The sequence below is a fragment of the Pogonomyrmex barbatus genome, unplaced genomic scaffold (genome assembly GCF_055798465.1).
Source record: "Pogonomyrmex barbatus isolate J1 unplaced genomic scaffold, ASM5579846v1 scaffold8, whole genome shotgun sequence".
In the NCBI taxonomy this organism is placed as follows: domain Eukaryota; kingdom Metazoa; phylum Arthropoda; class Insecta; order Hymenoptera; family Formicidae; genus Pogonomyrmex; species Pogonomyrmex barbatus.
The window spans coordinates 1,593,173-1,608,815 of record NW_028297182.1 but is presented as its reverse complement, the minus strand read 5'-3'; the positions used below and the strand labels follow the sequence as shown (position 1 = coordinate 1,608,815).

At 42.8% G+C, this 15,643-nt stretch overlaps 2 protein-coding genes across 3 annotated transcripts in view; one reads left to right on the top strand and one right to left on the bottom strand.

Moving 5' to 3' along the window:
* Window positions 1-5,911, bottom strand: part of bif (protein phosphatase 1-binding protein bifocal) — a 40,769-nt gene extending 34,858 nt beyond the window's left edge. Inside the window, exon 1 of the mRNA XM_011636364.3 lies at window positions 460-5,911. Coding sequence (XP_011634666.2) covers window positions 460-3,591 — 3,132 coding nt within the window. The 5' untranslated portion in view covers window positions 3,592-5,911. The remainder of the gene's footprint in view (window positions 1-459) is intronic.
* A 2,694-nt stretch (window positions 5,912-8,605) lies between these two features.
* On the top strand, window positions 8,606-11,812 carry LOC105425514 (uncharacterized). Of its 2 annotated transcripts, XM_011636325.3 has the most exons (3): window positions 8,607-8,788; window positions 9,291-9,852; window positions 10,859-11,812. In XM_011636325.3, the coding sequence occupies exons 2-3, from the start codon at window positions 9,828-9,830 to the stop codon at window positions 11,683-11,685; spliced, it is 852 nt and encodes a 283-aa protein (XP_011634627.2). In that variant the 5' UTR covers window positions 8,607-8,788; window positions 9,291-9,827; the 3' UTR covers window positions 11,686-11,812. The 2 variants fall into 2 exon arrangements, with proteins under 2 accessions (XP_088940070.1, XP_011634627.2); XM_089083944.1 differs by lacking the exon at window positions 9,291-9,852 and having other exon boundaries at window positions 8,606-8,788.
* Window positions 11,813-15,643: the final 3,831 nt, after the last annotated feature.

Below are 15,643 nucleotides of genomic sequence, written 5' to 3'. Positions count from 1 at the left end.
TCTAGAAAATATGTCTACTTTGAAAAAAATAATCTCGTTTGAAAATATAAAATATAAACATACAAATATTATAATTATTTTTTTATAATTAATAATTTCTTCAATAAGACATTCGCTTCATTTTAAAAATCGGTGCGAATTTTAAAATTTATTTACTTGTTAAATAAAATTTATTATTGAATACAAACTTAATTTTGTATTTTTTTTTTTTTTATAAGCTGAAGAAAAATGATCGATTTTCTAAATATCTCTTTTGCAGTTACATTTCAAACATTCTTCTCTAATTTGTACTTATAAACAAATATAATATAATTGCACTGAGTTTTACTGGAAAGAAGACTCCAGAAGTTTCTTCGCGGTAAAACTTGTGTCAATTATTACCACAGTTTCGACGTTATAGCTCGAACGAATTCCCGGTACTTTTTGCATTTTTCAAGAGGAATGCAATTAGTGACTCACCTTCGGCTTCTCCCGCTTTCTCCTGATGATAAGGCCGTCGTTCTCTATGTAATCCGGTACGTCCTTTCGGTTGCTGAAGTTGAATACCATCGTGTTGTTCTGCTGATTCCATGGCTTCGTGTCCCAAAGACCGCCGCCACCGCCCCCGGCACTCGTCTTTTTCGCAGGTTGTATCTCGTCGGCACTCTTCAGGCTCACCACCACTTTGGTCGGCTGCTCGATGCTCTTGACCCGATTGATCAGATTCTTCTCGAGCTCGCGGTTGCTCAGATTCTGCTGCGGATGCTGTGTCTTCGTGGAGACGAGCGGTCGTATGATGCCGATTTGTTTCTGCGGTGGTGAGAATTCGCTCTTTTGCTGGCATCGTATCGTCTTCGCCTCGTTGTTGCCCTGCGAATACGTCACCGCCGCCGCCGACGACGACGACGACGACGACGACGACGACGACGACGAGATTGTCGTTGTCGCGGTCTTGATCAGGCCCAAGCTGCAGATGGCCCCGATAAGTTTATTTTCCGGCGCGATCAGCTTCTCCCCGACGACGTCCCTATTGTCGTTCTCCACCTTTTCAGCCTCGAGCCTTTCTTGCAATCTTGACATCGCTTTGGAGTCCGTTGTGACGCTGGCAGGTGCACTCACCTTGCTCCTGTCCTCCTCGTCCTCCTGCTCCTCCTCCTCCTCCTCCTCCTCTGGCATCGACTCGTCCACCGATTTTTGTCCGTTTTGCTTCAAACCAGGTAGATAACTCTTGTCACCCATGGACTTGTCGTCGAAGTTGAACTGCATCGTCGTGCCGGCCTTGCTGATGTTGTCCAGGGCGGCCTTGGAAATGGTTCTCGGCCCGTCTACGATCTCCTCGTCGACATTCTTCTCTCCATCGTTGAACGTAATGCGGTTCGATTTCACGTCTTCTTTCCATTCCACGTTGTTGACAAACAATTCTGGAAGGCGGGTCTGCGGAGGACACTCGACGCTCGTTCTCGGAATCTCCTTCTCGATCTGCGGACGAATAACCTTGGACGATTCCGACTCCGTCTTCGTGGATTCGCCACTCCGGACCGGACTCGGGAGTGGTGGTTTATGAAGCGGACCTGAATGCGGAATCTGAATGCGAATCGCGTCTTTAACGGGAGAGGACGGACTCTGTCTGTCCTTGACAGGCGACGTTGGGCTCTGCAGTCTCGGCGACAGGATCCTCGGCGAGAGCACCGGTGTTACGGGTGGCGACTTGACGGCGATCTCCAGAGCGGCGGACTTGGACTTGTACGTCTGCGGTGGTTCCGGGCTGTTCGCTGGGGAGAATTTCAGCTTGTAAGCCGAGGGTTCCGGCGACGGGGAGGGTGAGTGTGACTTTTCGATCTGCTGGAATTTGCTCACTACCGAGGATACCGATTGCGCGATCGGCTCCGTGATAACTCCGTCTATGTGATACTCCTCTTTGCCATCCTGCGTTTCGATCAGCTCCGCGGTCGGCTTGTGCGGCAGTACGATCTTCTTCGGGGAACCGGGGACTGCGGGACGCGTCCCGCCGTTGACGAATGGCTTCGGCTGCAACGGCGGTTTCTGCACCAGCTTTTTCTGCGTCTGTGCCTTGAACGTGTCGTTGATGGTCTTGAAGGTAGCGACCTTCGCGGCCACCTCGCCCTTGGGCTTCAGCTTCCTCGCGGAGTTCTCAAAGATCCTCATCGTGGTCTTGACTAGATCCGGCGGCGGTCGTTCCGTTTCCGCCAGAACCGGCTTGATCCTCTTGGGCTTGTTGACCGGCTTAGGTCGATCGAGCTCGCCTAGGCGACTCTCGATCTTCACGGATGTGCGGTCCACGAGTATGATGTGGTCGTTGACCGGTTCCTGGCGAATGCCGTTCGTCGCTGGTCGTGCAACCGGAACCTGGCGCGCGCTCGTCGCCTCGTCCGCCGTCACGCTGTTGTATCTCATCAAGGTCTCGACGCTGCGCGCCCGCTTCATCGAGTCGTTGCCCCGGGAGGCGTTCCGATACCTGTCGCTTTTCGAAGCGATGACGACACCGCTGCCGCCGCCACTGCCACCACCCCCGCCCCCGCCGCTCCGCTTCGTGTACTTCCTGCTAGTGGTGGTCTTCTCGTGACTGGACGCCTCGTCGTCGTCTCGGTCCAGCAGATCCTCGAGACTGGCCGCCCGCCGGAACCGCTGTACGGACGCGCGGCTCTTGTTCGTTTCGCGCAGAGTGAGGTTAAGGTACTTGCATTTGAGCTTGTTGACGATCCCCGGTCCGTACTGCAGCTCCTCGGAACTGTCGCTCTCCGCATCCTCGCTAGAGACGCGACTCGGCGGGGCGACACGCGAGAGGTTCGCTCTCAGGTTACCGCCAAGCTGGAACATCTCCTTGCCGCGTCTCCCGGCCAAGACGGTGCGAATCTCATCGCGTTGCGACGACGCGTTGTTACCAATCTCGTTCGTCTCGTTCATCTCGTTCGTCCTCGCGCTCGCTCTCGGCGGCTTGCCGTCCGGCGTCTTCGGCGCCGCCTCCTCGCTCTCGTCCGTACCGGTGTACTCCAACGATTTCCGTTCCGACGAGGGGGCGTCCGCGAACTTGGCCGGCGTGCCGTTCACAACATCCTCCGCGTCCGAGCAGAGCGACAGGTCCGCCTCGAGACGCATGTTGTACGCGACTGGCGACGACGACGCGAAGTCGGCGACCGTTGCCGCCACCGTTGTTGCTCCGCCGGCGACGAGAGCGGTGGTGGCGCCACCGGTCGGCGGCCTTCTCGCCTGATACAAAGAGGGGGAGGAGAGCGGCGCGCCACCACTACCACCAGCACCGCAGACCGGCGCGGTACCCTCGCCCTCGCTCGTCGTTCCGCGTGCCGCGCGAATCACACCGGCGACCGTGCAATGTTCCTGAACCGCAACCGCACTTTCCTCGGTGGCGGCGACGTCCGTCGCACTCGCTGACGTCACCGACGACGTGCCTATCACCGCGCTGCATAGCTTCACGCTCGCGCCGTTGTTCGCGAGGACCTTGCTCTGCTGACGGCGACGCTGTATCAGGTCGCGCTTCCATTGTGGCACATTATTGCTGCTGCTGCTGCTACCGCTGCTGCTGTTCGCCTCGTTGCCGGCATTCGCCGTCGCGTTGCTGCCGGCGGTGGCCATGTTGGACGCGCGCCGTCACACTGGCTCTTTCTCACTCTGGCTTTTTCTCTCGCTTTCTCTCTCGTTCTCACCGCACGGGTTTCCTCGCCGCTTCTACGCGGCGCGACACCGCACGTACGTGCGTACGTACGCACGCACGTACGCACGACGCATGTACGTAACGTACGTGCGTTATCCTCACGCGTTTCGTTCGACCGTGCGACTGCTCCGCCCCTTCATCCTAGGTACTCCCGGTACTTTGCCCGATTCCTACCGGCGACGACTCGCACCGGCCGCACACGATCGCCGGAAAATCGATGACCGCCTCGAGACACGCGCCGAAAGCATACGGTCGAGCACGCGCGTGGAACACACACGATTTGGGAGGGAAGATGTATACAGAGACGGAGATGCGGCGAGAGTACGATCCGTTCTGCCCCGTCCGTACTCTCCGGACGGATATCTACATACTTTCGGGTTCTATCCCGAGTTCTCTCCGTTGATCCGCCGCAAGAAAGAGCTCCCGTTGGTTCTACGCGAAAATCGATAGTCTCTCCATTCTCTCCTCCTCTCCGCTTCCAGCGAGAGCGGCACTGCGCGTTTCTCTTTCTCTTTTTCTCTTTCACTCTCTCTCTCTCTCTCTCTCTCTCTCTCCCTCTCTCTTTCTATCGTGCTTCTATCTCGCGAGAGCGTTTACCGCGCGCGTCCACCTGCCGCTCTCGCGACCGATCCGCACCGCGTTGCCGCGAGCGATTGACGTGAATCCGCGTAGCCCGCACCTGTGCACCGCAACGCGACCAGACACATACGCGCGCGTACACACATACACACAACAAACACGTCGCACACGCGCGCACGGCACTGGCCTCGACGATCGACACACAGCACGAATATCGTGATATCGCGTCGCTGCGGACTGTCACGAGAATAGCGATAAATATACGACCGCTGCTCTAACGCGCCGATGACTGGCACGTCCGCCTCCTGGAGTGCGACGGAGCCACGGCGGGTATCGCGCGAGAGCCGGCCCACTCGACGAAATCGAAAGTATCTGGCCTGCCTGCCTGCCTTGTCGTTCTCTCTCGCTCGCGCGCGCGCGCGCGTGTGCGCGTGCGTGCATCTGCCGTGGTGTGTGTGTGTGTGTTTGTGTGTGTACGAAACCTCTCGCAAAGTCGAAAGGCGAACGCGCCTGTCTCGCGCTCCCATCTGCCCCGCGATCCCGCCATCACGATCGCCGGCGATCGCCCCTCTCTCTCTCTCTCTCTCTCTTTCTCTTGCGCGCGCGCGCGCAGATAACAGCCCTCCTTCCTCTCTCTTTTCACTCTTGTATATATGCACGCGTGTGTGTATGCGGTGTGTGTTACATTGATGTGTTAGTGCGTATTTTATGTGCTGGAGCGTGAACGTGCGCGCGCGCGCGCACCGAATCACCCCTCCTTTCTTTCACGTACTGTCTTTTTTCCTCTCCTCTTCTCTCTCGCTCGCTCGCTCGCTCGTTCCCTCTTTGACGCTCTCCCGCCGCGTTCGACTCCACTCCGTAATGTCACTCCAACAGACGACGGAGGCGCTCGTATCGAGCACATGACTCGCGAACGCAGAAAATCGAAGCATAGGGTTGCCGTGGTGAGAACTCTCCGCGGTTTTAAGGGTTGATTCGTCGTTACGTCGACGGTGTACATACGCTAAACGGATTTTTGTAATCTAGACGTTTCCTCGCGTCTTCGTAAGTGAACGAAGTTGTTCACTTCTCTCAGCGAATGATCGATTGGCAGACCAGTTGAATGATTTATCTTGTTTGATAAATGAGAATATTATTTCTGTTACACATATCTCTCGACTGACGTTTCAATTAGTACACATAGTTAATAACTCCATTAATTACTGGGAAATTATTATCAAGTAACCCACAGTCACGACGCGCGAGTAATTAGAAATGCGAAACGTGCCTCTCGAATACGCCTCGATCTGCGCGCAAATTCGCTCCGCGACGATTTGAAAAAAATCCGCGGACAATCTGCGGAACGGCGCGTCTCGCGCGAGAAGCGAACCTTCACGATCTGAAAAACTTGATTACTGCGACGCAAAGTGTCGCTTCCACGATTTTTGATTGCCGAATTAGCTTTCATTAATGACGATCGTGTCGATCGCCTCGTCTCATCTCTTATCCTCCCAACTTGTCTCATTATGACGCGTTTGTTCTACGTCCTTCCCGATCCAATCTCCGCACCCATCGCGAAATGGACGTTACACTCCCTCGTAGGCGTTATTATGCCGTCCCTTCCATAATTTACATGCGCTCTGCTCTAGACGACTCGCGAAATGGCCCGCTTCCTGCGCTCGCGGCACTCGCAATCACGACAAAGTCTATCTGCAGTAATGCACTCACACACACACACACACACACACACACGCGCGCGCGCGCGCGCGCGCGCAACGTCCGTGCGCCGTGCATTACGCACTGCAAGAATACACGGCGAGATAAAGATCGTGACGTATTGCTCTTTGAGTTCTCGATAAATACTGTGGAAAGCATGTGTACTCGCATGTACGAAGTCATTAATACCTCAATAACAACAGTAATAATAATAATAATAATAATAATAATAATAATAATAATAATAATAATAATAATAATAATAATAATAATAATAATAATAATAATAATAATAATAATAATAATAATAATAATAATAATAATAATAATAATAAAATGTTTGATTTCATTTTGTTATATCTTATTGCTATAATGTACAAGTCAAATTAATTATTGTCAAATCATCATTAAATATTTAATAGTCATAATGCCAGAACATTTAGATACATATCATGCGCCTCGGGCATGTCTCGACATGCGTGCAACTTCATGTTCTAATTCTTTCTTCATTTATGATCTGACGTGTACAAATTTGTCAACATCTTTCTCCGTGTCTATTGATACTGAATGTACTTATTATTCCGCTCTCACGTGTTTACGAGATCCTACTCTGTTTCAGTTTTGCACTTGGAAGTAATGTCGAGTATAAATTTAAATTTAATAATTAATAATTAATTTATTATCGAAAAGCATGGTACAGCAGTGTCCTTTCTCGCACAATTCCCGTCCTTGGTTTCTGGCGTTTGTTCTGACGTGTAATATACGAGCGAGCATTAAAATTGTCGTGGAATGTTCGACGCTTGTTTGAAGCTCGAAAGGTATTCGATATCCTCGAAGGGAAAGTAAATCGGCATGTAGCCTTTGTATATCGATGCCTTTCCATGGTCGCGTAACAACGCAATGTCGTCGACTGGAGTCTAAATCTGCGGGCCAAATTGCGATTACACTTTATTCTTCTCGATTAAAGCGATTAAAATTACATCTGGAAAAAATCCTGTGCAAATCATTACGCAAAGCTTTGAAACAAACTTAAAACAAGCGCTTTTAAAAGTAAAATATTAAATATAATGTATGTAAAATAAAATACAAGATGAGAGAGAGAGAGAGAGAGAGAGAGAGAGAGAAGCGATTTAATTTGTTTACTTATTGTTTTCCAAATATTACAAACATTCATATACAGTGAAATTCTTCGTTTTGGAATTCGTTCTTTCTTCGAAAAAAATTTAAGAAAAAAACTCATTCCTCTTATTTAATTATTATCGCCATTAATATTTAAGTTTAATTTTTTCGTTAGTTAAATATGAGTTTTTGTACAGAGCTACCTCGGTTAATGTTAGACAAGCGCGTTTGGCTCTCATTATGGCGGCTACAATATGGCGATATGCTTTGTGCTCTCGGTAGCTATAAAGTGCTTTACTGTCGACGTTAACGTCACGTCGCTCCCTTCCTTATTCCAGTTCCGTATTCAGTTTGGCAATTGTCCGAGGGATGTTAAAGGAGCGCATAATTATCGATAAGAACGGTGAAAGGTTTCGTCTTGACGGCAACGTGATTATCTACGGCTGGTCGTTACATCGGCCACGATTATCCCTCTTGCGTGATGCGATCGCCCGCGTTACACCGTCGAAAGACTTTCGCATGAGCCTTATATTCGCGGTCTCGTTACGATTGCGCAGGAAAACGTAACGGGTTGCGTCGCAATTACACGAATAAGAATACGATTACGCGTTTTCTGGTATTAAATCACATCGCGCCAGAAGCGTTGAGCGGCGCGTTATCGCAAGCGTTGCGTATCATTTAGAAAATTTCGCTCAACATTAAGTTGTAGAGCCCAAACGATCAAACGATCTCTAATTTACGTTACAGAATTCGTTACGATACAACTCTGCTTACGTAACACGAAAAGACATTTATAGAGAAGAATCGGAGATGGAGGCTCATGTAAAATACATATTAAATTAAATATATAAAAGTACATCTTGAAAATAGATATATCAAAAAAATACGAGGTCATGAGCAAGTCTTTGCGAACATTTTAAATTAAATATATTAAAATATAAAATCGAAAAATACGGTACATAAAGTCATAAACGAGCTCATCGAAAATTTTTGCGAGTTATATAAGGTAAGTTTAAAATAAATTCGATCGACCGTCCTACAATTGATAAATAAATTGGAAATCCGATCATCCGATTGAAATCGCTCGATAGAGTTATGGTTCGGCAGATGTATGCTCGACGTTACATCTTCGCTACTCCGGTGGCTGCATCGGTGCTCCCGGAATCCCGCTATCTCCGTTCCACGACATGACATAAAAGTTGTCATAAACCGCGAAACGGTACGCGGCGTTCTTACACATCCGTACGTCACGTATCCGTAAATCGCCTATGCCGCAAGTATATATATATATATATATATATATATATATATATATTAATATATATATAATATATATATATATATTACTATTATATATATATATATATAATAGTAATATATATGTATAGTAATATATGTATAGTAATATATATACTATTTTATATATATATATTATATATATACTATTATATATATATATACTATTATATATATATATATATATATATATATATATATATGTATATAATATGCGTTTTCCGAACGCGGCAAAATCGTTTTGCGCCCGTAAAGAACTCGTTAGCGCGCATTCCGGGCGATCGCGCGGCTCAGCCGGAACGAAAGTATCGATATACAACTGCAGATTTTGCAACGAGGCGAAAAATATGAGGTGTACGAAATACTTGTTCAATTGCCTGTGTACGCCTGTACGCCGAGGAATCTCCGTCGTGCGCGCCGCTACTTAGCGTAAGTAATGATTCCCATTTGATTGCGTCACGGCGGCGAGGCGATTCTTATGCGAGGATATTATATAATTTGCGTACGTATAGGTGAGAAATTCATTTGTGACGAGGTCTAGAATGTAAATTAGGAATATAAGTTAGGAATGCGTGAGGGAAGGTGAAAGACTTTTAAAACGCGGGGGTGGACTAGCAATTAATATTTAAATTATACGTAGGTGAGACTTGGGCATCTTTGTGATAAATAATTCATTCGTATTACGCGACTCAGGATAGTCTACGTAGAATTTATATAACGGAGGAGGATATTGGCTGATAAAAATTAAAAGAAGAATCGCCTCACATATCTGCGCTGTATTCACTTTCCACTGATAAGGGATAATCTAGATTTTAACGGGTACGCGATATCTAAAGCCCATAGTCCGACGTGACGTTTAAAGATAAATATACGTGTCCGTCAGTAACGCGACCTGGCTATTATACAGATAAGTACAATTCAAGGATTCGAGGAGCTGTGCATTCGTGGAGTCGCGTCTTTCCTCGGATCTGACTTCTGCTAGAAAGTATCCCCGTCGAAGCGACTCGCCTCAAAAAACTAGTTAACCCGACGACAAGTTTCCATTTGTGAAAAACGGCGTTCTCCGCGTTGCGGCTCCGCGCAAACCGGTACGCGTGCGTTTCGCGCGCGATCCTCCGCGATCCTCCTGCGCGATCTCCCTCGAAAACGGAACGTGTGTCGCGTGTCTGGACCCGATTCGGAATGCGTTCGAAACTCGTGCAAAATGTTCGATGACGACGAGTCGCGTGAGTCGCTGTACGCTGGCGCAGCTGTTCGCTTCGAAACCGACGGGTGGGCGAGCACGATTGGTAGTTCGCGACGCGTACGGAACCAGTTTCCAGCTCGAAACCGGTTTGGAACTGGTTTCCTTCGGTTTTTCGGCCCCCCGCGAAAGCCACGCGCAGCCAGCATCCACGAATAGCACTCCGACCGGATTACTCGGCACGATCGCAACATCGTCGGCGCGCTGATTTTCGCCTGGACGATCATGGCCGATAATAAGGAACCGAAAGGTAAGGAAATCGTTTCGGACACGGTACGGACTCGCACGATCCTTTCGAAAAATTTCACGCTCGTCCTCGTCGTCGACTCGCCTTTTCGAAAATACAGATAGGGTGCAGCTAGGGTGCATTCGAGGAGCTTGCTACCACGCCATCAACGCTACCAATTCTGTTCACCAAGCCAAGATAGTGCTACCGCTTGCTACCGTTTAGAGATCCTTTAATCAAAATTGCGACAAAGTGGATCAAAAATGATGGATAGAAAGAGATAATAACATTTATTCTTTTTCTCGCATGAATGCATGAGAATAATGAGAAAATTATGTTAGACTAGTGTAAAATATGTGTCTATCTGTCTCTTTCTTTTCTTGTTTTTCATTTCCCGAAAATGTACGAAGCTATTCGAAATAGGTCATAATGGACCAATTAAAAGATCGATCCGCTCATATCAATTATTTGATTAAAAGATCTTTACTATCGCTCTTCGTGGAACTCGTAAATGCTACCTTTACACTATCTTGAAAGCGATAGCATTGATAACCTGAAGTTATGACGTAAAACACTACTGATAGTGACGAGAGTGTCTGATATCAATTAATTAAATTCCCCAAACAGTATTAGTGCTAAATAGTACTGACAGCAAACTCCCCGAATGCACTCCTAATAAATAAATTAAAGCGCAGTTGACTATCGTGACGCGGGAAAATTCAAATCGTACAAAACGCGCGATATTTGCGCGCGATATTTGCGCGCGCAGTAATATATCAATATAAAAAGAGAAAAATACAAACGTTATCGAGTGTTTAATTTAACGCGTAGATCTTGATTTGAATAATTCTATAAAATATTGCATGTAACAGTCTTTTTAATTATCGTAATTGTGCGGCGTGTATTGATTGCCTTATTTTGATGACTTTCACTGACTTTAATTGTAGGTAATACACGTTCTTGAGTAATCCTCGAGTAGTTTTCCGTTCTGTGCATGAGTGTTTAATTTTTTGAATTTTTTTTTCGATAGAGGACAACATCGATGGTCACATGGAAGTCAAGGTGGAGCCAACCCTTCAATGCTATGTCGAGGAGGAGCACGAGAGCGGCTTTTCGAGTTTGGAGAACGCCAGCGCGATACCGTCGAGCGTCGACGTGGGCGCGTTGAACCTGTGGACCAGCAAGGCTACCACCTGCCTGATCAGACAATACAAGAAGTACCGATCGATGGTCGGGCAATCGACGCAGATCAGGAGTCTGCGAGAGATGTTTGAAATGATATCGCTGGAGATGCAGAACTACGGCTTCTACTTCAGTCCGCAGAAGTGTGAAAACAAATGGCGAGTGCTCGAGCGCAAGTACAAGAATATCGTGTCTCGCGAGCGACAAAAGAAACCCGGCAGGATGCGTCACTACGGACAGTGGGAGCACAAGCCCGCCTTGGACGAGATCTTCAACGAAACGAGGCACATGTATTTGGAAACGAACGAGCCGCAGCCGCCGTGCGGATCGGCAAAGTATCCTTTGATCTTGCCGAAGTCCGACTGTAATCAGGACGGTAACTCACCTGGCGATCGGCAACGCGAGGATTCTTTGGCGTCCACGATCAACAAGAAGGACAATGATACGTTTAATCATCAGCGATTCCTGTCATTTGATAAATTTATTGAGGAAATAGGAAAGTACTACGCTTTGGCCGAGAAGAATAAAGAAAGGCGGCATGAAGAAAGAATGGCCGCGAAACATAAAGAGTTGGAATTACAAAAGCAGCTTCTTAAGCTGAAGGAACAGAAGATGGAGTTGCAAAAATGTCAGATGATCGCTGCCGTACAAAACTTGCGCTTGAATATGAAGTGACAGGGGTCGCCCAGATTGTCACGAATACAAAATAATTTATATGTACGTTTTTTTAATTCAATTAAGAAATATTTTATATATTTGTATGTTTTTTTGCAATTTAAATAAAAATCGATATTTTCCTGAATTATATGATTATGTAATTCGCAACATATTAACATTGAAATTTTTATAAATTTCTCGTTTTATTTTTGATACGATACGCTTTTCTTAGCATCATGATTTCAAACGCGTACTTTATGTTTGCTTTTGTATCTTCAGATGGCAGTACACGCTAAAAGCCATGAATGAATATATTTTGCTACATGCCATAATCTAAATAACATAGATATGTTGTACGATACACTTAAATTAAAAAAAATTGAGTTTATATTCAAGTAATCATGAAATATTGTTAAAGACATATCCTAAACAAAATTTCTAATCAAATATGATTCAGTGGCCGATTGTTGATAATAATAACGAACATGTATTGATTTAAGAATAACGAAAGAAATATTTTTTAAATTCTTCCAAAATTCAATATGGTTTTTAAAGAAATTGTGTTAGGTAGGTTTATTTTAGCTTGCAATGAAAAATTTCTAAATGAATATAATATTATTATTTTCATTATCATTTAAACTTGCTTGCTGCTTCTTACTTCGGCCGTAATACTTGATGGGAGGGCGTTAGTGCATGAGAAATTATTAAAATTGAAAAATTTTTATATTTCTCGCAACAATATAACAATTATTTCTATAAAATGGTATCAATTATAACCAAACATCATAAAGCAAATTGTTACATTTATTTTATTTTTTTTTTATACACACTGTATTACCAACCACTGGTGAAGGCAAATCAAGTTTATTAATTAAAAAAAAGATTGCAGCATTAAAGTATGTTGATTAGCAGAAATATATTAATAAGATAAAATATTTTCCGAAACGTGTTATAAAAATTTTTATCAAAATTTCGCATGGATTTTTATATACAATTGCGATTTTGAAAAAAACTTCTTTCACGTAAGTTCTATGTCAGAATAATGTTTATCGCTTGGCTTTCATTTAGTTAACTAAATTAATTTAAGAATGCTACTGAATAACATTTTATACAAATACGTGTGAGAAATGCGAGCGCCGTTTTATTCTTCAGAGGAAGCAACAAGCTCCATCCTGTTCCATCATGGATGGTGTCATCATGGATTATGTATGTTATGCGTCTCATCCAAACCCTTAACGACTCAATTTATTAAATGCGGCATCAAAGCATCGCATGCCGCTTTTGCATACGTCATGTCTGTATATGCTATGTATTTCTGAATGTTTCGCCCGAGAATAAAAATTTAAAAATAATTTTTAAATAAAATTAAAAAAAAATTTGAATAAAATTTTTCAGCTTTTTTTTAAGCTTTTTTAAAGAGCAACGAAATATAACTTCTTGTTTGTTGTATTCGCGATGACAAAATTTTTTTATCGATTATCGTCGAATCTCTGTTATTCGTTCAGAGTTCTGTGAACCGTGCAAGTCTTTTGTCGAACCGACATAAAAAAGTCGAATCGAGAACGATGGATGCACTATGCTAACGTCAATAGTACTCAAAAGAGCTTACAGCAAAAATCATGGATGGATTATTAAATTTGGAGAATTAAATTTGTCATCATTTGATTTATACTCAATTTATATCAATTGATCGTGTTCATTGACGTACAGCTCCGTATGAATGATCAACTTTTAATTAACTGAGATTCGATTTCGACTCTCATTTCATATATATTTCAGTTTTATTAATTTGTAAATGAAGAAGTATATAATGATTGTGATAATCCATATCTTGAACCAATATCATCACAATATCAAACAGAAATTGTGATATAAAATAGATTTTTTTCCGATAGTCTTATTCAATTTTGACAAATTTATAAAAGTGCGATTAATCGTATGTTTAATTATTAATTAATTAACAATTAATTATCTTTTCGTAGCTTTATAATTTCATTATAATTTTCATTATAAATTTACATATAAATTTTTAATAAAAAAAGGTAATAATTTTATTATAAAAAATTTTCTTGCTTTATATTTATTAACTATAAAAGATTATAAACAATGATTTATAATTAATTACGTTTATTATTATAATTAATTATAAATTTTAAACCAGGAATAAATATAATTAAAGATTTATATATAAATGATAATTATAATTATCATCGATTGATAAATATCACTATGTGCTTTTACATATGGATATAAATTCTAATTAACGATAAGCATGATATTACAATCAGCGAATACGTTTCATTAAATTCGTTTTTTCAATTAACAGTAATATCGCTACAATCCATTCATATTCGTTATTTTATATTAAAAATTATTTATTTAAAACTTTCAATTGCAAGTTCTATTTAAAGTTGAGCTCTTTGTCAACATCAACATTTTATCCGAGTAATGGTGTTGTGAGACATTTTTATAATTTAATATAAAATCCACTTTAGATTCGATCAAAAAATCTGTATGTTTTCCAATTAATGTAATTTTTAAATATCGTACATATAAAAAAATTCGCAATGATATATAAACGATACAAATATGAAAACTTTTTATTCTTTGCCGTTAAAAAGCTCTCGCTGAAACGAAAACGACGTCTCAGTCTTTCTGAGAAGATTACCGAGCGCCATTATCGCTCTGAGGTAATGCGAAGATAACCACGAGTCTCGTTCTGATCATCACGAGCGTCGAAATATCGCACACGTTCACATTAAGCATCCCGATGTACCACGCATACGTGACGTCCAACGACAACGACGCGACGAAGACGACGACGACGACGACGACGACGACAAAGGGTACGCGCAATTTTATAAAGCGTCGCGAGTACTTTTCGTGAAAAAATCGGTGGAACCGGTTACACCCGCTCACCTCACGCTCTCGCGCACACGCGTACACAGCCTACTTTACTGTTTACGCGAGAACACGCACAGGTGCGTACATACACGCGCATCTCTCCTCGCTCAATAAAGAAACAACGGATCTTTGACACTTGTAATTCCAAAATTGCAAAAAAATGCATGTCTGTAATTCACGTCGAATCTCAGAGTGAAATCTTATTTATAATCCTATAATTTATAATCCTGGTGTTAATATTACATACGCATTAATATTACATATGTGTACATTTCTTTTTATATATGTGTATTTTTGATATATTTTGATTTTTTATATATGTGTATTTTTTATTGTTTTTAAATATGCCTTGTGTTTTACATAAGATTGCAAGTAGAATTTTGTCTCAAATTTTGACGCAGATTTATTCAAAGTATTACGAACGAGTGATGTTTTAAAAATTTATTTCAACTGATAATATTTTGTGTTTAAAGCATAAAAAATATGATTTCAATCTAAAAATTTAAGATTATGTTTATTGATACAAATTTTTAGATTAAACTCAAAGATTAAACTCAAATATTTAAACTAATTATATAATTTTTTAAACTGAATTTTATAATTTGGCTCTGATTTCCTTGTAAAATATAATACACACTTGACATATATTTGTTTATTAATTAAAAAATTATGTGACATAGGTAATTTTACACGTAATATGAAAATTTTTAGAAGTGATACTTAATAATAAATATTAATTTTCAGAATGTAAAAGAAAAAGTAATATTTCCTAATGCATTAATTCAATTGATTTTAGCGTGTTTATATGAAACGAATTGAATAAGGAAACATAAACTTCAAAAACAATCATACTTTAATTATTTCCAATTTGATATTTTGTATCCAAGATACACGACACGGGGTAAACGTATTAAATTTTTTCTAAAATTTATTTCAAGCAATCAAGGATCAATGAAAAATATAAAATGAGTTTTCTCGTGCACGCGATTTAATCCGGATCAGGAATCCTCTCCTCACCTATTTTATCCGATTAACTTGAGGTAGTACAAGTTACGGGGCACCGGCGCGCACG

What these genes read in the sequence shown, in the direction of transcription:
- LOC105425514 (XM_011636325.3), top strand. Translation starts at nt 9,828, where the DNA reads ATGGCCGATAATAAGGAACCGAAAG. An exon ending in CGATAATAAGGAACCGAAAG is followed by an intron (nt 9,853 to 10,858) that starts GTAAGGAAATCG and finishes TTTTTTCGATAG; the next exon opens with AGGACAACATCGATGGTCAC.